At 47.7% G+C, this 25,000-nt stretch overlaps 1 protein-coding gene across 6 annotated transcripts in view; it reads left to right on the forward strand.

Moving 5' to 3' along the window:
• cux1a (cut-like homeobox 1a) overlaps nucleotides 1–25,000 on the forward strand; it is a 112,615-nt gene that overhangs the window by 74,824 nt on the left and 12,791 nt on the right. For 5 of the 6 annotated variants that reach the window (XM_035535805.1, XM_035535803.1, XM_035535808.1 and 2 more), the window contains 16 exons: nucleotides 977–1,114; nucleotides 2,361–2,499; nucleotides 2,825–2,865; nucleotides 5,337–5,403; nucleotides 10,114–10,162; nucleotides 11,192–11,296; nucleotides 11,700–11,888; nucleotides 13,245–13,303; nucleotides 14,816–14,864; nucleotides 15,294–15,390; nucleotides 16,911–17,627; nucleotides 21,433–21,504; nucleotides 22,676–22,774; nucleotides 23,317–23,711; nucleotides 23,821–24,156; nucleotides 24,294–24,441. In XM_035535805.1, the coding sequence (XP_035391698.1) occupies nucleotides 977–1,114; nucleotides 2,361–2,499; nucleotides 2,825–2,865; nucleotides 5,337–5,403; nucleotides 10,114–10,162; nucleotides 11,192–11,296; nucleotides 11,700–11,888; nucleotides 13,245–13,303; nucleotides 14,816–14,864; nucleotides 15,294–15,390; nucleotides 16,911–17,627; nucleotides 21,433–21,504; nucleotides 22,676–22,774; nucleotides 23,317–23,711; nucleotides 23,821–24,156; nucleotides 24,294–24,441 (2,700 nt within the window). The remainder of the gene's footprint in view (nucleotides 1–976; nucleotides 1,115–2,360; nucleotides 2,500–2,824; nucleotides 2,866–5,336; nucleotides 5,404–10,113; nucleotides 10,163–11,191; nucleotides 11,297–11,699; nucleotides 11,889–13,244; nucleotides 13,304–14,815; nucleotides 14,865–15,293; nucleotides 15,391–16,910; nucleotides 17,628–21,432; nucleotides 21,505–22,675; nucleotides 22,775–23,316; nucleotides 23,712–23,820; nucleotides 24,157–24,293; nucleotides 24,442–25,000) is intronic. The other variant, XM_035535804.1, reaches the window with a different exon arrangement.

Consider the following 25,000-nt stretch of genomic DNA (forward strand, 5'->3'; position numbering starts at 1 on the left):
CCGTGGCTTCAGGACAAGGCAGGACGTCATCGTTAGTGGCCTCTCACACCTGAAATGAGTGTTTTGAAGGGCTGATTTCCGACGAGCCGCGACCTCCCCTGGCCTGGATCCATGCTAACGCAGGACGCTCTGTGTGTCTGTGAGTTTGAAGGAGAGCTTGTGTCTTTCTCACAGATGCCACACACCCACAGACACACACGATGGCCTTGTCACTTACACACACACACACACACACACACACACACACACACACAGAGTGGCCTTCTCATGCACAATAACACACACATACAGTGGCCTTCACATACACATACACACACACACACACACACACACACACACACACACATACAGTGGCCTTCACATACACACACACATACACACACACACACACACACACACACACACAAAGTGGCCTTCACACACATAGATGCAGCTTTTATATGAAGGTGTTTGATGCTGATTCAGCATAGCTGAGTTGGTTTGTGCAAATTGTAGCAGAAAAACCTCTAATCGCTCTTCACTAGTGGACAAGCTGCTTTTAATAGGTTGTTATCAGAGAGACTGAACTCCTCTCTCTCTCTCTCTCTCTCTCTCTCTCTCTCTCTCTTCCAGTCTCTCCTCAGAGAGAGGGAGTTTCATTCTCCCTTTCTCTGTCCTCTCTCAAATCAAATCAAATCGAATCAAATCAAGTGACCGTGTAAAACAACGTTGCCAAGCAGTTCAATATATGTCAATTCATCATTATACAAATGAGTATGTTGTTTACAGTTGTTAAAGGAGGATAAATATAAAAAAGAATGAAACAACAACAAGAAATATTAGAATATTGGCATAACCAAAATAAAATATAATGAAGTAAACAATAAAGGTAAATAAGAATATCATGTGATATTTTGGATATTTCAAACAGTATATGTAACTGTCTAATAATCTCTCTCTCTCTCTCTCTCTCTCTTCCTCTCTCTCTCTTGCTTAGACCCCGTCTCTGTGCTGGAGGCAGCACAGCAGTTTCAGCTCACTGTGAGGAGGATGCACGACGTGGAGATGGACAACCCGAAACTGCAGGACAAACTGCAGGAGTATGACAGAGAGGTCACGCAAGTCAAAGGCCACGGTAAGCCCTGCCACAGGTCAAAGGCCACGGTAAGCCCTGCCACAGGTCAAATGCTATAGCTATTTCGAAGCAGTGGGTGTAACAGGAGGTAACAGTGTTGCATGATCCGTGGAGGAGTGGGTCTCATAACCGTAACCAGACAGGTGCTGTGTGCTAAACACCAATAAGAGTCCTTGGGCCACACATCTAACACTGTGTCGCTCTGGTAAGAGCAATAAATTACTTTAAAATCATCAAATCTGAAGGGTTTAAAGACATGTAAACACCACACACCGCAACTATTCAGACAGGGTTGAAGGGGGATTTGCACCCTGTAGCTGTTGGACAACAGGACCAGGGGCAGGATCTGTTCACAATGGGTGTGTAATACTCCTGGGGCAAATACTAACTCACTGGCTTTAGTAATGGGAGTACATTTATTTCATCATTCTCTCCACATCCATGCACACACACCCACACACACATACACACACACACACACCTTCATACTAACTCACTGTTTTTAGTAACAGAAGTAACTTTATTTCACCATCCTCCGTGGGTGCACACGCACACACACACACACACACACACACACACACACACACGCGCACAAATCCATACATGCTAACTCACTGGACTCAGTAACGGTAGTAACTTTATCTCTCTCTCACACAAACACACACACACACACACACACACACATACACACACAAACAAACGTATTATCTCACCGCTGATTTTCTACACCAACTGCTCTTCTCCACATCTCCATTGTGCATTAGATATCTCACTTACACAGACACTTACACACATACACTTACACGCATACATCTCCATACACACACACGCACACTTCCACACACACACACACACACACACACACACACACACACACACACACACACACACACCTCCACAAGCACACACACACACACCTTCACATGCACAGCGTTCCTCTTTTCTGGGTCACTGATCCAGTGCTTCTTAAAAGTTGAAGTGGCTGCAGGTCCCCTGCTGGGAGGCATGCTCGTTGATTATGTGTCAGAAGTGAAGTCGGAAGTGTTAAATCACTCACATCAGTGTGGAACACACAAAAAGGCAACAAAAAGTGTGCACACGCGCACACACACACACACATCTCGAACACTTTGAGTCTCTAGCAAAGGTCAGAACCAAAGCAATAACCTTAAACTATAACATTCCTTCTTTTGACATCTCTCTCCACATCTCTCTCCCTCTGCTCCCACCCTTCTGTGTGATGCAGAGGTCACCATTGAAGCACTGACACAGCATCTGGAACACTATGAGCAGTTTTTATCGATGCAGAGCGGAGGGGAGGAGTCAGAGGCGGAGCCACAGACAGACGCCGCCCAACACCCCACAAACTATGCAGACAAAGAGAGGTACAGCACGCTGCCGTGCCTGTCCCTAACACAAATGTGTGTGGCATGTGTATAATGCCTCACACACGTGTAACACACACGTTCAGCATGTCACGTACACACACTCACACACATAACATAACAACATGTATGCATGTGTGTATTATGCATGGAACACATCATCACTACCTATACCTCACACAACACAGAACTTGCTCTGCACAGGGTGTGACACACTGCATCTACAGAAGGTCTGGGGACTTAATAGTTCCTTCATATGAAGTTCCATGAGACCCTGTCAGGGATTTGGTATGTGTGTGTGAATTCTGCTCTTCTCTGTCCACAGTCAGCTTCAGGAGAGCCTGAGTTCAGAAGTCCTAAGCACAGGTTAGCATGTATCCTCTTCCTATACGGTTCCTACTAGCAGGTTAGCATGTATACTCTCCCTATACAGTTCCTACTCACAGGTTAGCGTGTATACTCTATCTATACCCTATCACGTATTCTCTATACAATCATTCTCACAGGTTAGCATCTATATTCTGTGCAAACCTTACTATCAGGTTAGCATATATATTCTCCATAGACAATCAGGTTAGCATATATACTCTTTCAGGAACTATACGTGAGTGCAATGTAGTGTATGTAATGTGCACGTGTAATGCATGTATGCGTGTAGTTTGTGTATGTAATTTATTGTTTGTGTGTGTTGTGTGTAGTTTGTATGTATGTAGTGTGTGCGTAGTTTGTGTGTCTGTAGTTTGTGTGTGTAGTTTATTGTTTGTGTGTGTTGTGTGTAGTTTGTATATATGTAGTGTGTGTGTAGTTTGTATGGGTGTAGTGTGTGTAGTTTGTATGTGTTTAGTGTGTGTGGTTTGTGTAGTTTATTGTATGTGTGTGTTGTGTGTAGTTTCTATATATGTAGTGTGTGTATATGTAGTTTGTATGTGTGAAGTGTGTGTGTGTGGTTTGTATGTGTTTCGTGTGTGTGTAGTTTGTGTGTGAGTTTATTGTTTGTGTGTGTTGTGTGTAGTTTGTATGTGTGTAGTGTGTGTAGTTTGTGTGTGTAGTGTGTGTTGTGTGTAGTTTGTATGTATGTAGTGTGTGCGTAGTTTGTGTGTCTGTAGTTTGTGTGTGTAGTTTATTTTTTGTGTGTGTTGTGTGTAGTTTGTATATATGTAGTGTGTGTATGTGTAGTTTGTATGTGTGAAGTGTGTGTGTGGTTTGTATGTGTTTCGTGTGTGTGTAGTTTGTGTGTGAGTATTGTTTGTGTGTGTTGTGTGTAGTTTGTATGTGTGTAGTGTGTGTAGTTTGCGTGTGTAGTTTATTGTTTGTAGTTTGTATGTGTGTTGTGTGTAGTTTGTGTGTATGTAGTTTGTATGTGTGTAATTTGTATGTTTAGTGTGTGTGCAGTTTGTGTGTGTAGTTTATTGTTTGTGTGTTGTGTGTAGTTTGTATGCGTGTAGTGTGTGTGTTGTGTGTAGTGTATGTGTGTGTAGTTTGTGTGTGCATGTAGTTTGTATGTGTGTAGTGTGTGTGGTTTGTATGTGTTTAGTGTGTGTAGTGTGTATGTAGTTTATTGTTTGTGTGTGTTGTGTGTAGTTTCTATGTGTGTGTTGTGTGTAGTTTGTATGTGTGTAGTGTGTGTGTAGTTTGTGTGGATAGTTTATTGTTTGTGTGTGTTGTGTGTAGTTTGTATGTGTGTAGTGTGTGTGTAGTTTGTATGTGTAGTTTATTGTTTGTGTGTGTAGTGTGTGCATTGTAATTTGTATGTGTGTGTGGTTTGTATGTGTTTAGTGTGTGTGTGTATAGTTTGTGTGTGTAGTTTATTGTTTGTGTGTTGAGTGTAGTTGGTATGTGTGTGTGTTGTGTGTAGTTTGTATGTGTGTAGTGTGTGTGTTGTGTGTAGTGTGTGTGTAATTTGTATGTGTGTAGTGTGTGTAGTTTGTATGTGTAGTTTATTGTTGTTGTGTGTAGTTTGTATGTGCGTAGTGTGTTTGTGTTGTGTGTAGTTTCTTTGTTTGTAGTTTGCATGTGTAGTTTGTATGTGTAGTTTATTGTTTGTGTGTGTGTTGTGTGTAGTTTGTATGTGCGTAGTGTGTGTTGTGTGTAGTTTGTATGTGTGTAGTGTGTGTTTGTGTAGTTTATATGTAGTTTATTGTTTGTGTGTGTTGTGTGTAGTTTGTATGTGTGTAGTGTGTTGTGTGTAGTTTGTCTGTGTGTAGTGTGTGTAGTTTGTATGTGTGTAGTTTGTGTGTGTTGTGTGTAGTGTGTTGTGTGTAGTTTGTATGTGTGTAGTTTGTGTGTGTTGTGTGTAGTTTGCATGTGTGTAGTGTGTAGTTTCTGTGTGTTTAGTGTGTGTAGTTTGTGTGTGTTGTGTGTAGTTTGTGTGTGTAGTTTCTATGTGTTTAGTTTGTGTAGTTTGTGTGTGTTGTGTGTAGTTTGTATGTGTGTAGTTTGTATGTGTTGTGTGTAGTTTGTATGTGTGTAGTGTGTAGTTTGTGTGTGTAGTGTGTTGTGTGTAGTTTGTATGTGTGTAGTTTGTGTGTGTTGTGTGTAGTTTGCATGTGTGTAGTGTGTAGTTTCTGTGTGTTTAGTGTGTGTAGTTTGTGTGTGTTGTGTGTAGTTTGTGTGTGTAGTTTCTATGTGTTTAGTGTGTGTAGTTTGTGTGTGTTGTGTGTAGTTTGTATGTGTGTAGTGTGTGTGTGTAGTTTGTGTGTGTAGTTTGTATGTGTGTAGTGTGTGTGTGTGGTTTCTATGTATTTAGTGTGTGTAGTTTGTGTGTGTTGTGTGTAGTTTGTATGTGTGTAGTGTGTGTGAAGGTTGTCTGTGACACTTGTTTTTATTGCATGTCTCAGCTCTTAAAGACACTCAGGCAGAACTTCAAGAACTGAAGGCAAAGTATGACGAAGAATCCAGAACAAAGTAAGTTCTCTTTCATCATCCCCCTTCCTGTGTGTGTGTGTGTCCATGTGTGTGTGTGTGTGTTAACTCGCCTGTCCGCCCTTTGGTTGGTGTTTGGCTGGTAATTTCCTTGTCTTATTGTCAGGCTGGAATGCAGTGTGGCTCACTTGCTGTCAGCTGTTACAGCCCAGAACTGGGAGTGGCCTAATGACAGTCCAACTAATCAGCCCAGAGCTGGGAGTGGCTTAACGACAGTTCAACTAATCAGAACAGAGCTGGGAGTGGCTTAACGACAGTCCAACTAATCAGAACAGAGACGTTAGTGGCGGACCCCCTACACTGCTCACAGATCTACAACACTGCATACTGGCGTCCAGCACTGCGCACAGACCCTGCACACACACACAGATCATCCATTTCATTGGTCAGATTTCCTATCATATTGCTAATAATCAATTTGGCTTTGATCGGTTCCACTCTTGGAGAGAAATGTGTCCTATGGTGACCAAAGTGTGGAGGTTAACGGAAGGTTGATTTTTATTTGAAATATGTTTAGATGATTTTTTTGTCCACTGGTTTCATTACTGCTTCTTTGAAGGTTAGATGGGCCTGATTGCACACCGCTGCTGTGCCCACATACACACATTCACATGTGCACGAAAGCGCACGAACACATGCGTATGTACACACGTATACACATGCACATACACATGTACAAACGTGCGCACCTACACCCGAGCACACATGCACACCTGCACACACACTCATGCATACATGCACACGTCCACACACACGCGCGCGCGCGCGCACACACACACACACACACACACACACACACACACACACACACACACACACACACACACACATACATACATTTCGTAGCTTTTTTATTATTTCCCTTTTGTCTTTGTGACTGTGAGCTACTAAGGGTGATTATGTCATCTCTCTGTTGAATTCTGTGTGTGTGTGTGTGTGTTTGTGTGTGTGTGTGCGCCTGTCTGTCCGTATCTATCTCTGTGTGTGTGTGTGCGTGTGTGTGTGTGTGTGTGTGTGCGTGCGCGCGAGTGTGCGTGTGTGTGTGTGTGTGTGTGTGTGCACCTGTCTGTCCGTATCTGTCTGTGTGTGTGTGTGTGTGGTTGGTTATGCAGATTGTCTGTTCATACATCCATGTAACACCTTAATGCCTCATTGACTGTCCGAGGCTTTGAGCCTTGTCTTTATGCTCCTGTCAGACTAAAGCCTGCATTGTCTCTCTGCCTGTCTCTCCGCCTGTCTCTCTGCCTTCACTTACGCCTGTCTCTCTGCCTGTCTGTGTGTTTCTCTGACCTAATACATTTTGCTGCTGGTGGGTTTGGCCACAGGTCTGGTCTGTGGTTCTGTGAATGGAGGAGCTTTTATCTATTTCATCCTGTACTGTTGCTACTTACACTGTGAGAGAGGGAGCAGATACTGAGAGAGGGAGCAGACACTGTGAGAGAGGGAGCAGGCCGTCTAACGTTCTTTACTTCTGTAGGAGTAACCAGGGTGAACCATACTGAGATACTAGTGTGTCTTTGTCAGGAATGAAGGCTAGAAAAAAAAAGTCATTTTCATTTTAGTGTTTCCCCCATGTGTCACTCAAACAAAATGAGAGGGCGTAGGCAGGTACGCGCAGGCAGGTCGCTGACCCCTCTGCGACCCCATCTGTGATCGGTGAGGCTGCAGGGTGGAGCCGATATGGGGGCTCCTCCCACCGCACACCTGTGCACGGTCTTCATTGGGGAAGGGGAGCTACGGTTGGGCTCTGTAGCGGAGCTCTGTGTGTGTGCATGTGCGCGCGTGCGTGTACCACGGCATAAACGTGTTGCGTTCCGAGCTCGCTTTTGAAAACGACCCACAGATTGTTCCAGCCAGCATTTTTATTGCAAACCAATATGCGCTTAAATGAATATTTCACAGTCTAAATTCATTATTTTTCAGCTGATCTCCATGTTTTGCTACCAAACGACTTTAGATCTGTTGTACGTTTCTGGCAGCTGCACACTGTGTGGAGGTGGAGCTCACCCACTGTAGCTCCTGTTGTTCAGGTCGGTTGGGTGAAACTGGCAGACCAGAGTGTGTTTCTGCATATTCCGGACTGGTTTGAGATCTGCACTTTGACTTGTCTAGTATCAAACATTCATCTTTTTTCCAGTCACTCCTGTGTTGCTTTTACAGTTTTCCTTCAGATTCAGTCTGACCAATGGTACTTGAGTTAAGGTGGTCTCAGACCCACAGAGTGGGGCTTTGCCTGTATAGGCTGAGTGTATCCTCCTTAGGGTAAAATCTCTAACATGTATAAACTTTGCGCTCCCACAGCACAGGGGTTGAATAATTATACAAACCCCACTTTTCAGTTACTAATTTATGTTTCTGAATATTTTCTCAAATAAAACTGATCACTTTAAATTAATGATATTTTGAGGGTTTGTCTTAAAAAAAAAAGAAATGGCACAAAATTTGATTTTGGCAATGCGGATCCAGTGAGTCTGTGTGAAATACAGAGTACCTTAACCCCTGAGCTACCCTGGATGTGTTCTTTCAGAATCTGATAAATGGAGGATGCCCACAGCTCAGTACGGACAGTTCTGTCTCTCTCTCCCTCTAACGGGGTTCACGTTTTCTCTGCAGATGTGTCCACTGTCGATACGTTATGGGGGCTTGGCGCACTGATCCGATGTTCGGCATTAACGGCGTACTAAACTCCCTAATTCCCCAATCTGGGATCATCTAACAGCATTTAAGGAGAATCGCATTTTCTGTTTGGTTAATCCACCTCATTCCATTGCGGGGACGCACGCAGTGGCTCCATGGGCATGTGCCTCCTGGACCCTGCCATCGCCGGTGATGCTGTTTTCAGATGCTGCCTGTCCGATCTATGAAGCTGCCTCTCCGTGAAACACAAATAACTTGAAGGGAAATCGCTGTTGTGCTATCCCAGACGCCACTAACGCTGGGAGTCCCTTTATGTGCAGTAACCACTCCTCTGTTAGCGTACTCTCTCACTCTTGTTATTCAACACTATGCCCAATTAAGCTCCTCTAGATTGCTAAACAAGATCATCTCTAATTAGATGCCGCTGTTGAAATAATTCATTAATTAACCAGGGTCGTGTATGTAGCTCACAACATGCACCTGCACCCGAAGTGTCACTGAAGAGATCCCCGCTGACAGGGGAGTGCGATGTGTACCAGACTTTAACAGACTTTAAAAGGGTTTCAGGAAGCACGCTGGTTTGATTTGTATGGAGCTGCCAATCTGGTTTGATTTGTTCCTCAGCTGTTGCATGACTGAATGAAGGATACAGAGTAGTGATTAGCTCACAGACCTCAGGATACAGACTAGTGATTAGCTCACAGGCCTCAGGATACAGAGTAGTGATTATCCCACAAGCCTCAGGGTGCTGTGTAATGATTATCCCACAAGCCTCAGGGTGCTGTGCAGTGAGTAGCTCACAGGCCTCAGGGTGCTGTGTAGTGATCATCCCACAGATCTCAGGGTGCTGTGTAGTGATTATCCCACAGATCTCAGGGTGCTGTATAGTGATTATCCCACAAGCCTCAGGGTGCTGTGTAGTGATTAGCTCACAGACCTCAGGGTGCTGTGTAGTGATTAGCTCACAGGCCTCAGGGTGCTGTGTAGTGATCATCCCACAGATCTCAGAGTGCTGTGTAGTGATTATCCCACAAGCCTCAGGGTGCTGTGTAGTGATTAGCTCACAAGCCTCAGGGTGCTGTGTAGTGATTATCCCACAGATCTCAGGGTGCTGTGTAGTGATTAGCTCACAAGCCTCAGGGTGCTGTGTAGTGATTAGCTCACAAGCCTCAGGATACAGAGTAGTGATTATCCCACAAGCCACAGGGTGCTGTGTAGTGATTAGCTCACAGGCCTCAGGGTGCTGTGTAGTGATTAGCTCACAGGCCTCAGGGTGCTGTGTAGCGATTATCCCACAAGCCTCAGGGTGCTGTGTAGTGATTATCCCACAAGCCTCAGGGTGCTGTGTAGTGATTAGCTCACAGGCCTCAGGGTGCTGTGTAGTGATTAGCTCACAGGCCTCAGGGTGCTGTGTAGCGATTATCCCACAAGCCTCAGGGTGCTGTGTAGCGATTATCCCACAAGCCTCAGAGTGCTGTGTAGTGATTAGCTCACAAGCCTCAGGGTGCTGTGTAGTGATTAGCTCACAAGCCTCAGGGTGCTGTGTAGTGATTATCCCACAAGCCTCAGAGTGCTGTGTAGTGATTAGCTCACAAACCTCAGGGTGCTGTGTAGTGATTAGCTCTGACTGCAGGTGGTAGCGAGAGCTTATTTTTACATAGCAGAGTTATGAGGCAGTTACAGTTAGCTGTAAGCAAGAAATAGATCACAGCCATATATGGTACACTCGTGCTGTTCCAAAGATTAACACACACACACACACACACACACACACACACAGGTCTGATGGCTTGGCTTGTGTTGTCTCTCACAGATCAGATCTGTACAGATTAGACTGTATTAGTGGGAGTAAGGGTGCCCTGTTTTAATCTAGACTGGAGCAAACATCTTAATGGTACACACACACACACACATGCGCACACACACACACACACACCTACTATACATGCTGTGTCTCTTCCACTCCCCTGCTGTTATATGGGCCTTGTGACTGATAATAACGTCAGACCCAATGGTCTGCGTTGTGTGTTGTAATGGTTTGTCTCTCTTTCCTAGGGCCAGCGAAGTTGAAGCAATGATGGCAGATGTACAGAGAGCCAATCAGGTAAAGACCTTTAGCTCAGACTTGAACATAGCAGCCATAACCGACTGGCTACGTCATGCCACACAAAAACAGACACAACCGATGATCAGGGTTAGCACTCACAACAGCTAGTGTTGCCTCCATTAATGGTGTGAGCTCCCACTCCAGTGGGGTGGAACGCTTCCTTAACCGTGTGCCAGATTAAGGAGCTAGTCTTTTAGATGGTATTATAATACGTGGTGATCCGTAGTGATACCTGCTCCGTAGATGTTTACAGTTACTGAGCAGCTTCACAGAAGACATTTTCATACACATACAGATTAAGCAGGTGCAGATAAAAGTGAATGCATTAAGCACCTTTATAATGTCGTTGGTGTATATTTATGGTGTAGGTAGTGTTTTTTAAATAGTGTTTGAAGTGCCTTGTACCCTACCTATCAATCCTTAGACAACACAATTAGAATTACATTTCTGCCACAATTGTGCCTTGTATGCATATCATCTCATAATTAGACTGGTCCACATATAAATTGGGGCACATTTTGACTGGTGCACATATCAACCACACAATTAGACTGGTGCATATATAAAGTAGTGCACATGTAGACTGGTGCATGTTTAAACTCATATTTAGATTGGTGCATATTTAACCTGGCGCGCAGTGAGATTGCATGTTTAGACTCACATTTAGTCTGGTGCCGCACATGGAGTGGTGCACATTTAGACCGGCGCCCATCAGACTGACACCACTAAAGTTTATTGCCCAACAGAAGGTAATATATACTCGCATTTAGAGGTCTAGATTTCTTAGACAGGAATGAAAACTTCACCTCAATTTCCAACCTTTAGATCAGCTTACTTAGTGAGCTAGGATTCGAACGGTGCAGCGCTGAATATTCCAGAAAATTCCAGGTTATTTTCCATATTTCATTTTGTTTTAAAAACAGCTCAGTTCAAGGTGTTTACTGCAGTAGAATCCGATCATCATGACTGTCCACCATATGACGAATGGCACTGTTAAACTGTCGGTCTCTCAAATATGTCCTACAGAGAGCCGAGGCAGCAGAGAGAGAGACAGAAAGTCTAAGGGAGCAGCTTGTTAATGCCAGCAGCTCTTTGCAACCGGCCAGTCAGGTCCACACAGCACCCGACATGGTAAGACTCTCCTACTGCAACTACTGAGAAAGACAGACAGGCAGAGAGAGACAGACAGAGATACAGGCTCAAAAAGGGAAGTACCAGTGTGATACTCTGTAAATGGAATGTTGGCTACAGAGAGACTCGTGTTTGTCTCATGAGTCACGCACTTACCTCCTAGCAGCAGAGAGACTTATGGTTGCGGGGCAGTCCTGAGGGGAGTCTTCTGTGTGTTCAGGTGCTCCACGCTGAAGAATGAGCAGAAACGAACACACTCCCACGGACTTCAGTTCAACCGCATTTAGGAAATGTGATAAGTGACTCTCTTATGGAAGAGCAAACTTGGAAATGTGTGTTTTTGTGTTTGTGTGCGTGTTTGTGTGCGTGTTTGTGTGTGTGTGTGTGTGTGTGTGTGTGTTAGGAACAGGCCGTGGAGGTGTTGTCCTGTAGTAGTCTTGGGGCTGAGCTCAGGGCAAAGGAGCAAGAGGTGGAGCGTCTGTCTGATGACGTCCAGAGACTCCAGGACAACCTGGCGCAGCTCAGCGACCTGACAGCCAATCAGATCAGCCAGTTACAGCAGCAGCTCAGCTCGAAAGAGGCCCACCTGAAGGTCCCTGACCCCAGCACCACATTCACCCTCTGCCTAAGTTTTCTGAATGATGTAACACATACATGTGCATACACACATACACAAGCAGATATACACACACACATAAACTCATACACATACACATGCACACATACATATACATACATGGACACACACAATCACACATTTACTTACAAAACACACACACACACACACGGGCAATATGTACCTACTGGCATATGACAATGTGGAGCCAGGGGTGTAGCAGTAGTCTTACAAAGGTACTTTCTTTTACACTTTTCAAAGACTATTCAATTAATTACATTAATACACTAATTACTGTTAATTAATTGATCCCTTGCAATGAAAAACCATATATGTGATTTTTACATTTTTTAAAAAATTGCTTAAATCTGATGTGACATTATTTAAAATAATGCCATCACTAGTATTTCTTCTGTTTATTAGGCAATATTTTGCTGGGAAAACCATTTATGTCCACTGCCATGAGTTGATTTCAGTACTGAAGAAGCCTATATAGTGTACTAAATGAAAACAATTATATAAAGAGTTATTCTAGGTATCATCATTATTCAAAGTCTAAACAAAGCATATTTTTGCATTTTAATGTAAAAGATTGTACAAAATTAAAAGGAAACTAATTACACAAAAAAGTGGGAATGGCTAATATATGGTTTTTTGTTGGAAGAACTCGACACTCCTTAAAATATATTCTCATCAGTCCTATGGATCCTATGGATCCGAGTTGATCTCCAGGTAAGTAATAAGTAATAAATACAGTTTTCTCTGTTATAGTAGTGACACTGGAATTACAGGAGGCAGGGTGTGCCCTGCTATTGGTATGCACATAAAAATACATGCATACACACACACACACACACACACACACACACACACACACACACACACACACGACAATGAAAATCTGTGATAGTCTTACATGAAGGGCTGTGTCATACATGAATGGATGTGATGTTTCTTTGCTCGGATGAGTATCGTGGCAGGGGTTGGTTGGGTGAATATCACAGTAGGGTTTGGTTGGGTGAGTATTGCAGCAGGGTTTGGTTGGGTGAGTATCATGGTAGGGTTTGGGGTTTTTGTGTGCCGGATGTGTTTCTCTGAGCTCTAGAAGGTGGAGATGCAATTGAATGTGTTAGAGATGTACTGGGCTGTGTACAAACAGGCTTGTTCTGTACATTCGTCGGTGGTGCGCTGTACAAACCACTGACTGCCTTTCAGGGTCAGTATCACCCAATAGCACGAAGCTTTTTTGCATGGTCCCTTACAATAATGCATAGTGATGTGCTCTCACATTCAGAACTCTACAGAGTTTTTTTTTTCTGTTTTGTTTTGCAGCAACTGGAGGAGAAGCTTCAGGCCCAGTCAGACTATGATGAGGTGAAGAGAGAGCTAAGGTGAGGAACAGGTTCACAGTCCACCTGCACCTTGCTTCAGCTAAATCAGCGCTTTGACTACAGTCTTCATCAGCCCTTTAACTATAGTACTCATCAGCCCTATAATTATAGTCGTCATCAGCTCTTTAAATATAGTCTTCATTAGCTCTTTAACTATAGTCCTCATCAGCCCTTTAACTATAGTACTCATCAGCACTTTAACTAAAGTGCTCACTAGCCCTTTAACTACACTGCTCATTGGCCCTTTAACTATAATACTCATCAACCCTTTAAATATAGTCTTCTTAAGCCCTTTAAATATAGTCCTCATCTGCCCTTTAACCAACGTGCTCATCAGCCCTTTAACTACACTGCTCATTGGCCCTTTAACTATAATACTCATCAGCCATTTAACCATAGTCTTCATCAGCCCTTTAACTGTAGCCCTCATCAGCCCTTTAACTATAGTACCCATCAGCCCTTTAACTACAGTCCTCATATAGTCCTGTACCTCCGTGAGTCTGCCACTGTGGTGGTGATGGTGTTGAGGTCCTTGAGTCTGCTGCTCTCTCTGGTCTCTCACTAAGCCTCTGCTGCTCCAGTCAGCTGCTCGCTCTGGTCTTGTGCCTGCTCCCACTCGTGTGCTGGACTGGACTTTGTATAAACCATTTGAAATGACTTCTCCTTAAACACTCATTCATATGCCAGAGAGCCGCCTTCCAATCATGAGTCTGTGGTTCGTAGTTTGCTTTAATGAATTCTGATCTTTTTTTGGGTTCTTGTCCTGTTGAATGACAGAGAGCCTTGTGTCTGCAGGCCTGGATGGTCTTTCAGTGGCAGCTGTTTTTAGCTTTGCTGCTTCGTTTTTAGGTCCTTTTTAAATTTGTTTTTAGGTTGGTTTTCAGGTTTGGACTCAGATTTGTGCCCAAGACAGAGCGCCTCACGATGTCTCGTGGCGGCACTGGGACATGGATGCTAACGCCATTAGGGATTCATGCAGTCAGCTGGGCTCTGGTAGGAGATGCTAGCCCATTCCATGAGTCAGTTTCAGGTGTGAAAACCCAGGTAGCGTTTGTAAAGCTGACCACCGATGCAGGGAGTGTGTAATGAGGACCGCTGGCTCTGAGGGTTGGGCCAAATAGCTGTTATGCTGAGTTTGTGTCGACACTCTGCTGAGCACTTGGGACGCATTCCTCTGTAATGGAGTTATTACCTCAGAGTCCTTTCTGAAAATAGACTCCTTTAGTCCTCAGACATAGGCAGTGTGTTGGAGATCTGATTTGGGAACAATGCTCCATTGACACTCTCAGCAGAATGTTGGTAACATGAGCTGAGGTGTTCGTGGAAGTTTCAGATCCTTGTCTGTAATAAGGGTAAAAAGAGGTTTGACACTTTTTATCTCATTTGTATTAGTTGGTATGAGGTGAGACCAGGCCAGTGGGCGCTGGTCTGGCACGGTGGCTTTACGATTTGGTGTTACGAGCTGCTTTTTATTTCCATGTGGAGTCTTAGATCGTGTTTCCTTCTCTTTAGCGTTCTCAGATCCATGGAGTTGAGTTCTTCAGAGCCTCCTGCAGCACAGGTAAGTTTTGAAACCCTGCTAGAGCGTCACACCTGTCTTGTCTGAAACCCTGCTAGAGCGTCACACCTGTCTTGTCTGAAACCCTGCTAGAGCGTCACACCTGTCTTGTCTGAAACCCTGCTAGAGCGTCACACCTGTCTTGTCTGAAACCCTGCTAGAGCGTCACACCTGTCCTGTCTGAAACCCTGCTAGAGCGTCACACCTGTCCTGTCTGAAACTTTATCGTTGGATTTTACCAACAGAACAGAATTTAGTGATGCTGAATCCCTGTAACTATCATGCTCATTAAGTTGTGCTGCATTTGGCGCCTGTACCTAGTGCATCACAGCATCCTGCCTCACTGTGATCGCAAGATTATGGACGTGTGACAGCTCCAGATTAGCGCAGCGTGTTATCGGTTCATTACAGTGTTCTGTGCTCTGTCCCCAGGACTCGGCCAGGCCTCTGGAGCTGCTCTCCCCGGGGACGGAACTCAGCCAGCAGGATGATGGAGTCGTCATCCGGCCAGTCAACGACGACCTCAACGGTAAGGGCTTGGATACTGCCCGAGGCTTCCACCATTAAGGCTGCACTTTTTCGTTTAATAATATCCTGCCTTTGTCGTCATAGCAGAGTGGAGAGTTGTAACCCGGTGGTGTGAGAGTGAGACCTTGAACATGAGGCCTTTATCGGAACGCAAGCCCACGGTTGTCAGACCACTTTGATTACGCTTGCTGTGTTTTTGGTCGGTGTACCCTAATGGACATAGCTGTCTGTGTGAATGCGGGCAGGGTCCTCCCTCCAGCCTCTGAGTCAGATAAACACCTCCCGAAGCCCTGCCCCTACTTCCAGAACGCGCCTCAGATTCCTCGGCGAGAAATGTCCGCTTATCATATTCACTTTGGGATAATGGTTTACCTCCCAGATAAGAGTCTTGTAAAAATATTTACGTATTTTAATGTAAACGGTTTGCCAAAGGCTAAATAACTTTCAGAGGACTTTCTGACCTGATTTAGTCCCTTTCCGTTGGCTGGGTTGTTTTATTACGCTGGAAGAGTGTAAACAAACGGGGAGGCTGCTCAAACAGCTAGTGACGTGGAGGTCTGGAGGCTGAGGCAGGTTTGAGGTCACTTCACTAGCCCAGAGCGAAGCAGCGAGACCCAGCTCCACCCTCCATGCTGCCGTGGGGGGGCTGGAGCTGGCTAGCAGCACCACCAAGCCTCCACCTGCTCCAAGCCAAGGCTGCATGATAATGAGTCCTTCTTTCCTCCACTGGTTGCCCTTTTAACCATGTGGTGTGTGTGTGTTTGTGGGTGTGTGTTTGGCATTGGGTGATTATGTGAGTATGAGTGTGTGTGTGTGTGTGCACAGAACTGGAAATGTCAGGACAACACACCTCTGGACTTCCTCATGGAAATTATGCAAATCATTTCATCTGGTTTTAAATGTGATTGTGAATCTGTTCTTGGTTCATGTTTACCACGTGTAACGCCGAGCTGGAGGCCATGCAGTCACTTCTGCAGTTGTCTTGGGTCAGACAGCCTCAGTCCCACAGCGCCACCCAGACAGTGAACCGTCGGTGTAATTCACGTAGTAGCCATGCGGGGACGCTGTCTCCTGAGTGCAAAGCTGAACTGACCAGCAGTTCTGCAAGTGCCTGCAGAATTAGCCCTCCAGTCCTCTTCAGCATGTAGCCACTCCCCGAGGCCACGCCCCTCTCACACGGCCCCTCCCACAGTTCCCACACTGCTGATGGAGATCACATGGAGCTTAATGATCCGAAAATTTAATGAAGCTTTATTTTTTGAGTCTCCCCGCCAAAATGCCGTTGACAGGCATGTAGTATTAACACACAGTAGAGCAGAAAACATGCAATCAGCCTCTCCTGCTACCCCCCATGTAAGCCATTTCAAGTCATTAAGCTATTTAAAAGATATATTTGGTGCTTGGAAAGATCTCAGAGAACGTGATTTATTCCAATACATACACATTATGAGTAGTATATTTTACCTGTTTGGTTCTTTGATATTCATCCTGTCACACATCGCTGTGTGTTGTGTGGTGTAGGATCAGCAGGACATAAAGCTCGAGTGTCTCCGGCGTGCAGCCCTCAGCCTCTGCCCGCTACACCCGTCAACCCCACCCTACGCCAGCCTTCTCCACCACCACCCTCACCCCAACTCCTCATGCGGACGGGCACGGCCACCTCTGAGTCGGCGGCCAGCGCCAGCGGCGCCCACCCGTTCTCGCCCACGGGCGTCGGGCCCGACTTCTTCTCGCCCGCCATGGCCAGCGTGGCCACGGGCTTCGCTCCACTGGCGGGGAAGATGGCGCTGACCTCCCTCCTGCAGAGGCAGCTGATGCAGAGCTTCTACACCAAAGCCCTGCAGGAGAGCTCACCCGGCGCGGGGCTCTTCTGCCCCCTGGCCTACACTCCCAGCCCCCTGCCGCCCGCCTCCGCCCCCAGCCCGGACGCCGGCGGCACCGCACCCTCTCCTAGCCGATCAGAGGGGGCGGGCGGCGCCTCGGATTGTGAGGACGTAGACACGGCGGAGATCGCTCGGCAGGTGAAGGAGCAGCTCATCAAGCACAACATCGGGCAGCGCGTGTTCGGCCACTACGTCCTGGGCCTGTCGCAGGGCTCGGTCAGCGAGATCCTGGCCCGGCCCAAACCCTGGAGCAAGCTCACTATCCGTGGGAAGGAGCCATTCCACAAGATGAAGCAGTTCCTCGCCGACGAGCAGAACATCCTGGCACTAAGGAGCATCCAGGGGCGTCAGAGAGGTGAGTGGCCCCGCCCCTCCGACAGGCAACGCGTGGCCCAGGTGCTCTCGCGCACCGACGCGAATGGCAAGTGCGGTGCGATTTGGTCTCGGCTCGGCCGTCGATGTCGGGTATTTCCCAGAGGAAATACTGTGAGCGGACACACAGCGCTGTAGTGTGTGTGTGTGTGTGTGTGTGTGTGTGTGTGTGTGTGTGTGTGTGTGTGTATTTGTAGTGTGTGTGTGTGTGTGTGTGTGTGTGTGTGTGTGCTGTGAAGCTCTGATCATTGTTACTTATAAGCAGCTTCAGTAAGTGGTCCACTGATATACTGAAAAAAGTAGCAAGCACTCTGGAAGGCTTTTGTGTAACACAAGGTGCGTGTGTGTGTTGTCCTGTCGTGGCGAGGTAATCTTTCCCTCCCTACTGTCTGTACCGTGACCTGTTGCTCCAGCTGGGGTCCCGCTTGGGATTGTGGGTTTGCTCAGACAGGCTGAGGAGGTCAACAGGTGGTGTGTGTGAGCATGGGTGGAGGGGGAGATAGAGGTGGAACATCTCTGCTGGTGTGTGTGTGTGTGTGTGTGTGTGTGTGTGTGTGTGTGTGCGTGTGTGTGTGCGTGTGTGTGTGCGTGTGTGTGTGCGTGTGTGTGTGTGTGTGTGCGTGTGTCTGGTCTGGCTGCCCACCCTAGCGCTGTCTACCAGTGGCCTTCCCAGGAAGGTCTGGCCAAGCCTGTCTCCTGCAATCTGAGTCCAGCAGGACAAAGCAGCGCTGACATGTTCCCCGCAGGCAACCGTGAGGCCGACAGATGCTTTAGGTCTGAGGATTGCAGAGGCGTGTTCCTTCTTCAGAGTTTTCCATGAACCAGCCACCGCTGAGTCCTTTTTAATTACTTTTAGTCTTAAACAGCCCCCGAGTGTTTTTTGAAGTTGCATACAGAGCAAGCAGGCAGTTTTTGGTTAATGAAGTCTGGTGGGAAACAGTGACTGTGGAATACGTGCTCAGACTCTGGTCAAAAATAGTGACTATGGAACACGTGATCAGACTGGTCAGAAACAGTGACTGTGGAACACATGATCGGACTGGTCAGATACAGTGACTGTAGAACACGTGCTCATACTCTGGGCAGATACAGTGACTGTGGAACACGTGATCAGACTCTGATCAGATACAGTGACTGTAGAATACGAGCTCAGACTCTGGTCAGAAACAGTGACTGTGGAACACGTGATCAGACTGGTCAGAAACAGTGACTGTGGAACACGTGATCAGACTCTGGTCAGATACAGTGACTGTGGAACAGGAGATCAGACTCTGGTCAGAAACAGTGACTGTAGAACACGTGCTCAGACTCTGGTCAGAAACAGTGACTGTGGAACACGTGATCAGACTCTGGTCAGATACAGTGACTGTGGAACAGGAGATCAGACTCTGGTCAGAAACAGTGACTGTAGAACACGTGCTCAGACTCTGATCACATACAGTGACTGTTGGACACGTGCTCAGACTCTGGTCAGAAACAGTGACTGTGGAACACGTGATCAGACTCTGGTCAGATACAGTGACTGTGGAACAGGAGATCAGACTCTGGTCAGAAACAGTGACTGTAGAACACGTGCTCAGACTCTGATCAGATACAGTGACTGTAGAACACGTGCTCAGACTCTGGTCAGAAACAGTGACTGTAGAACACGTGCTCAGACTCTGGTCAGATACAGTGACTGTAGAATACGTGCTCAGACTCTGGTCAGATACAGTGACTGTAGAACACGTGCTCAGACTCTGGTCAGATACAGTGAGTGTGGAACACGTGATCAGACTCTGGTCAGATACAGTGACTGTGGAACACGTGCTCATACTCTGGTCAGATACAGTGACTGTGGAACACGTGCTCATACTCTGGTCAGATACAGTGACTGTAGAATACGTGCTCAGACTCTGGTCAGAAACAGTGACTGTGGAACACGTGCTCAGACTCTGGTCAGAAACAGTGACTGTAGAACACGTGCTCAGACTCTGGTCAGAAACAGTGACTGTGGAACACGTGCTCAGACTCTGGTCAGAAACAGTGACTGTGGAACACGTGATCAGACTCTGGTCAGATACAGTGACTGTGGAACAGGAGATCAGACTCTGGTCAGAAACAGTGACTGTAGAACACGTGCTCAGACTCTGATCAGATACAGTGACTGTAGAACACGTGCTCAGACTCTGGTCAGAAACAGTGACTGTAGAACACGTGCTCAGACTCTGGTCAGATACAGTGACTGTAGAATACGTGCTCAGACTCTGGTCAGATACAGTGAGTGTAGAACACGTGCTCAGACTCTGGTCAGATACAGTGACTGTGGAACACGTGCTCAGACTCTGGTCAGAAACAGTGACTGTGGAACACGTGCTCAGACTCTGGTCAGATACAGTGACTGTGGAACATGTGATCAGACTGGTCAGAAACAGTGACTGTGGAACACGTGATCAGACTCTGGTCAGAAACAGTGACTGTGGAACACGTGATCAGACTCTGGTCAGATACAGTGACTGTAGAACACGTGCTCAGACTCTGGTCAGATACAGTGACTGTGGAACACATGATCAGACTGGTCAGAAACAGTGACTGTTGGATACGTGCTCAGACTCTGGTCAGAAACAGTGACTGTGGAACACGTGCTCAGACTCTGGTCAGAAACAGTGACTGTAGAACACGTGCTCAGACTCTGGTCAGAAACAGTGACTGTGGAACACGTGCTCAGACTCTGGTCAGAAACAGTGACTGTGGAACACGTGATCAGACTCTGGTCAGATACAGTGACTGTGGAACAGGAGATCAGACTCTGGTCAGAAACAGTGACTGTAGAACACGTGCTCAGACTCTGATCAGATACAGTGACTGTAGAACACGTGCTCAGACTCTGGTCAGAAACAGTGACTGTAGAACACGTGCTCAGACTCTGGTCAGATACAGTGACTGTAGAATACGTGCTCAGACTCTGGTCAGATACAGTGAATGTAGAACACGTGCTCAGACTCTGGTCAGATACAGTGACTGTAGAACACGTGCTCAGACTCTGGTCAGATACAGTGAGTGTGGAACACGTGATCAGACTCTGGTCAGATACAGTGACTGTGGAACACGTGCTCATACTCTGGTCAGATACAGTGACTGTGGAACACGTGCTCATACTCTGGTCAGATACAGTGACTGTAGAATACGTGCTCAGACTCTGGTCAGAAACAGTGACTGTGGAACACGTGCTCAGACTCTGGTCAGATACAGTGACTGTGGAACACGTGCTCAGACTCTGGTCAGAAACAGTGACTGTGGAACACGTGCTCAGACTCTGGTCAGATACAGTGACTGTGGAACATGTGATCAGACTGGTCAGAAACAGTGACTGTGGAACACGTGATCAGACTCTGGTCAGAAACAGTGACTGTGGAACACGTGATCAGACTCTGGTCAGATACAGTGACTGTAGAACACGTGCTCAGACTCTGGTCAGATACAGTGACTGTGGAACACATGATCAGACTGGTCAGAAACAGTGACTGTGGAACACATGATCAAACTCTGGTCAGATAGAGTGACTGTGGAACACGTGCTCAGACTCTGGTCAGATACAGTGCCTGTGGAACGCGTGCTCAGACTGGTCAGATACAGTGACTGTGGAACACGTGATCAGACTCTGGTCAGAAACAGTGACTGTGGAACACGTGATCAGACTCTGGTCAGAAACAGTGACTGTGGAACACGTGATCAGACTCTGGTCAGAAACAGTGATCAGACTCTGCTTCTTACTTGATTCTTACCATGCGCTGCTTGTTTTCCAACAGAGAACCCAGGCCAGAACCTGAGCAGGGTGTTTCAGGACGCTCAGAAGCGGAGAGCAGGCTCCTCTTGGCCAGGTGTGTGTTCCGCCTTCCCCACGGTACACTGTGGCTCAGCCTCTGCTCCCTGGGTCTCCCTCACTCGCTCTCTGGCCTGGTGTCTGCTGGAACACAGGCAGAAGCAGGCACAGGAGTGAGACATCGAGACACTCGAGGGTCCTTATTCGAGCTTTTGACGAGCAGTATTTTATACTGCACACAGCAGTATAAAAATGTCTTGCGGTCTTATTGTTTTTGGAAACCTTTTTTTTTGCGATGCATGCTGGTACTACAAAGGAATGAACAGCGGTGAGATTGTTCCATGTTACTTTCAGACACGGAAGTCCTTGAATGTTGAGCTAGTCCTGGATCATGATGTTAACCAGCATGTGGGCACAGTGAGCATTGTGTGTGTGTGTGTGTGTGTGTGTGTGTGTGTGTGTGTGTGTGTGTGCGGGTGTGGGTGTGAGTGTGTGTGTCCTTGAGGCTGATCCACAGTGCCAGCCCCACTATAACTGGTGGATCACTTTCACCCAGGGCAGCACTATGGGTGGTTAGCCACCCTGTGTGATTGTGCGTGTGTTTGTTAGCAGAACAGAGTGCTACTTCTGCCTCACACACTCCCAGCTGCACTGTTTACACACCAGTAAGTCTGACCTGGCCCCCACTGCTCATGGTCCTGACCGAAGACACACACACACACACACAAATACTCGCACACATGCATAGCACACTCTCTCGTGCGTCTCCGCGCTCAAACGAGAGCTTTCGTTTCTCGTGGATGCGATCCAAATTCCTTTGCTTCCTTTCCGCGGCTCCTCGGGGGCCCCTCAGTCTGTGGAGCAGAATCAGGAACAACAGGTGGCCATCGGCGTCGTAACGTAAACATCTGCTCCCTTCCACGGAGTCTATTGCTGGCCGAGCGCTGCGGAGTCTGGTCTGTGTGATGGTACCCACTGAAGGGGAGGGGCCTCGGCGCCTGTCGGTCAGGAGCCAGGTGTCCGGGTCTGTGCAGCAGGACAAGTTGCCAGCTACAGAATAGACGTCATCTCCACCATGTTCACAGTGGGTGGGGTTTCTCAGGAAGTGTAAAAGCGGATTGGGCTCTTTCGTCTCCCCAGTACAATTTACACACTCAGTGCCCCACTTACCTCTCTCTCTCTCTCTCTCTCTCTCTCTCTCTCTCTCTCTCTCTCTGCCACCCGCTCAGGTAACATCACCACCAGGATTCGCACCCCTGAGAGCGGCTCGGAGGAGGCCGTGAAATCCGTCCTAGAGCAGGCCAAGAGGGAGCTGCAGGTGCAGAAAGGTCAGCCGCACCTCCTCTGACACGGTGATGTCACGTCCTCCGGGGCTGGCTTCCTGTTGCATGTGCAGACAGCCAGGGCTCATGGCCCGTGAGACCGAGGCCATGCCTTGTGACAGACTTCACACCTGCTTTTGTGCTCTTGCCCACGTCACCTGTTCATTTAATGTCAAAGCTGCCTTAATTTAAGACGTCTTTATTTTAAGAATGCAATTTGCTCTCTGGGTGTGAGTGTATTTTTATTGCGATCAATACACTCGCAGTGTATTACCCTAAGATGATACTAAGATGATAAGATGATACCATCTGCAAAATAGCAATGTGAATGTATTTACATATGCAGGAATTTTATATATATATATATATATATATATATATATAAAATTCCTGTATATGTAAGGAGAGAGAGAGTTGTAGACATATAAAATTTTTCTACACCTGCAATTGCCTTTCCTACTGACTTACACATTCCTAAATCAGGAGATAAATGTGGGTTAAATGTAGGTGCTAAAGCTTCCTTTTGTGTGCGTGTGCGTGTGCGCCAGAGAGCACCAAACCACCCCCGTCCTCCTACTCCTCCGACGAGAACATGCGCTCCATCCGGGAGCAGGCCCACCGCGAGATGGAGGCCCAGCAAGCCGCTCTGGCGCAGTCTGACCTTCCGCTCCTGGGCTCCAAGCTGCTGGCGTCCCCCCTGTCGGGTCTGCCCTACTCACAGCTGGCTCTGTCCTTGAAGAAGCCGCCCACCTCCCCCCTGATGGACCTCCGCTCCTCGGTCAAGCAGGAGAACGACGCCGCCGTGGACGGAGGCGCCAGGCTCTGCAGGGGCGGAGGCGCCGGGTGGAGAGAACAGTGGTGGAACACCATCCGCCCCGCCCGGCGCGGAGCGGGCAGGCCGCCCGCCAGTGAAGACCTGCGCAGCCAGGACAACGGCAAAGAGGTGGAGCTTCTCACCGTGGAACGCGCCGTGGTATTAAAATAGTGATCCCGGCCTGCTTTGTCGTGTCCGCTTGGACATCACCGCTGTGCTGTGTCCCTTGTCTCCCCAGGAGAAGCCTCCGCGGCTGGGCAGCGCCCCGCCGACTGGCCCCGCCTCCCTGCTGCTCTCACAGAGGGACTGGCCGAGCGACGTCTCCCCCTTCTGCTCGAGCTCGGAGCTGAGCGCGCAAATGCCCAACGGGCCGGACACGGCGCGGAGCAGCCCCCTGACGAACTCCTCGCCCCTGCCTGCCCTCGCCAAGGCGGCCAAGCCCGCTGTCACCCCGCTGACCCCAGAACAGTACGAGCACTTCATGTACCAGGAGGTGGACACGGTGGAGCTCACGCAGCAGGTCAAAGACAAGCTGGCCAAGAACGGCATCTGCCAGAGAGTCTTTGGAGAGAAGGTACGCGCCCCGGTCCCGCCTGGCACTGCACGCCTCTGTTTGTCTGCCACTCCACCGGCGCTCAGTGTGTGTGTGTGTGTGTGTGTGTGTGTGTGTGTGTGTGTGTGTGTGTGCGCGTGCGTGCATTTGCATTGCAGGTCCTGGGTCTTTCCCAGGGGAGTGTGAGTGACATGCTATCCCGGCCCAAGCACTGGAGTAAGCTGACGCAAAAGGGCAGGGAGCCATTCATACGCATGCAGCTGTGGCTCAGTGGCGAGCTGCCACATACACAGCTACGTCTGCAAGGTACACACACACACACACACACACACACACACACACACACACACATACACAGCTACGTCTGCAAGGTACACACACACACACACACACACACACATACACAGCTACGTCTGCAAGGTACACACACACACACACACACACACACACACACACACAGGCGAACCCGCCCTACATCTGCATGGCCGGAAACAAAGTAACGCAACAGGACTAGTTACTCTACCTTCACACACAAACACACACCACAGTTAGCTCCCAGAGGACCCCAGTGTTCAGGCATGCTCCTTACTCCCGAGCAGTGAGAACCCCAGCGATGGGCTGCAGTCCCGCCTTCTACCGTCTGCTCCGAGTTAGCGGCGTATCGGAAACTTCCCTCAAACTACTGTCACCCAGCAGACCCAGCTTGCGTCGGCCTGCGTTCGCTCTGACTCCGTGCGAGAGGCAAATGGGGACGTGTGCATGTGCGAGCCTCAGCCGACTGGCTCACACTTAAACAACCGTTGGTTCATCGGCGGGGTTCTATATGTGGAGTGCGTGCTGGGACGGAACCATCAATTACTGCGTT

Source organism: Electrophorus electricus, chromosome 17 (genome assembly GCF_013358815.1).
Source record: "Electrophorus electricus isolate fEleEle1 chromosome 17, fEleEle1.pri, whole genome shotgun sequence".
NCBI lineage: Eukaryota > Metazoa > Chordata > Actinopteri > Gymnotiformes > Gymnotidae > Electrophorus > Electrophorus electricus.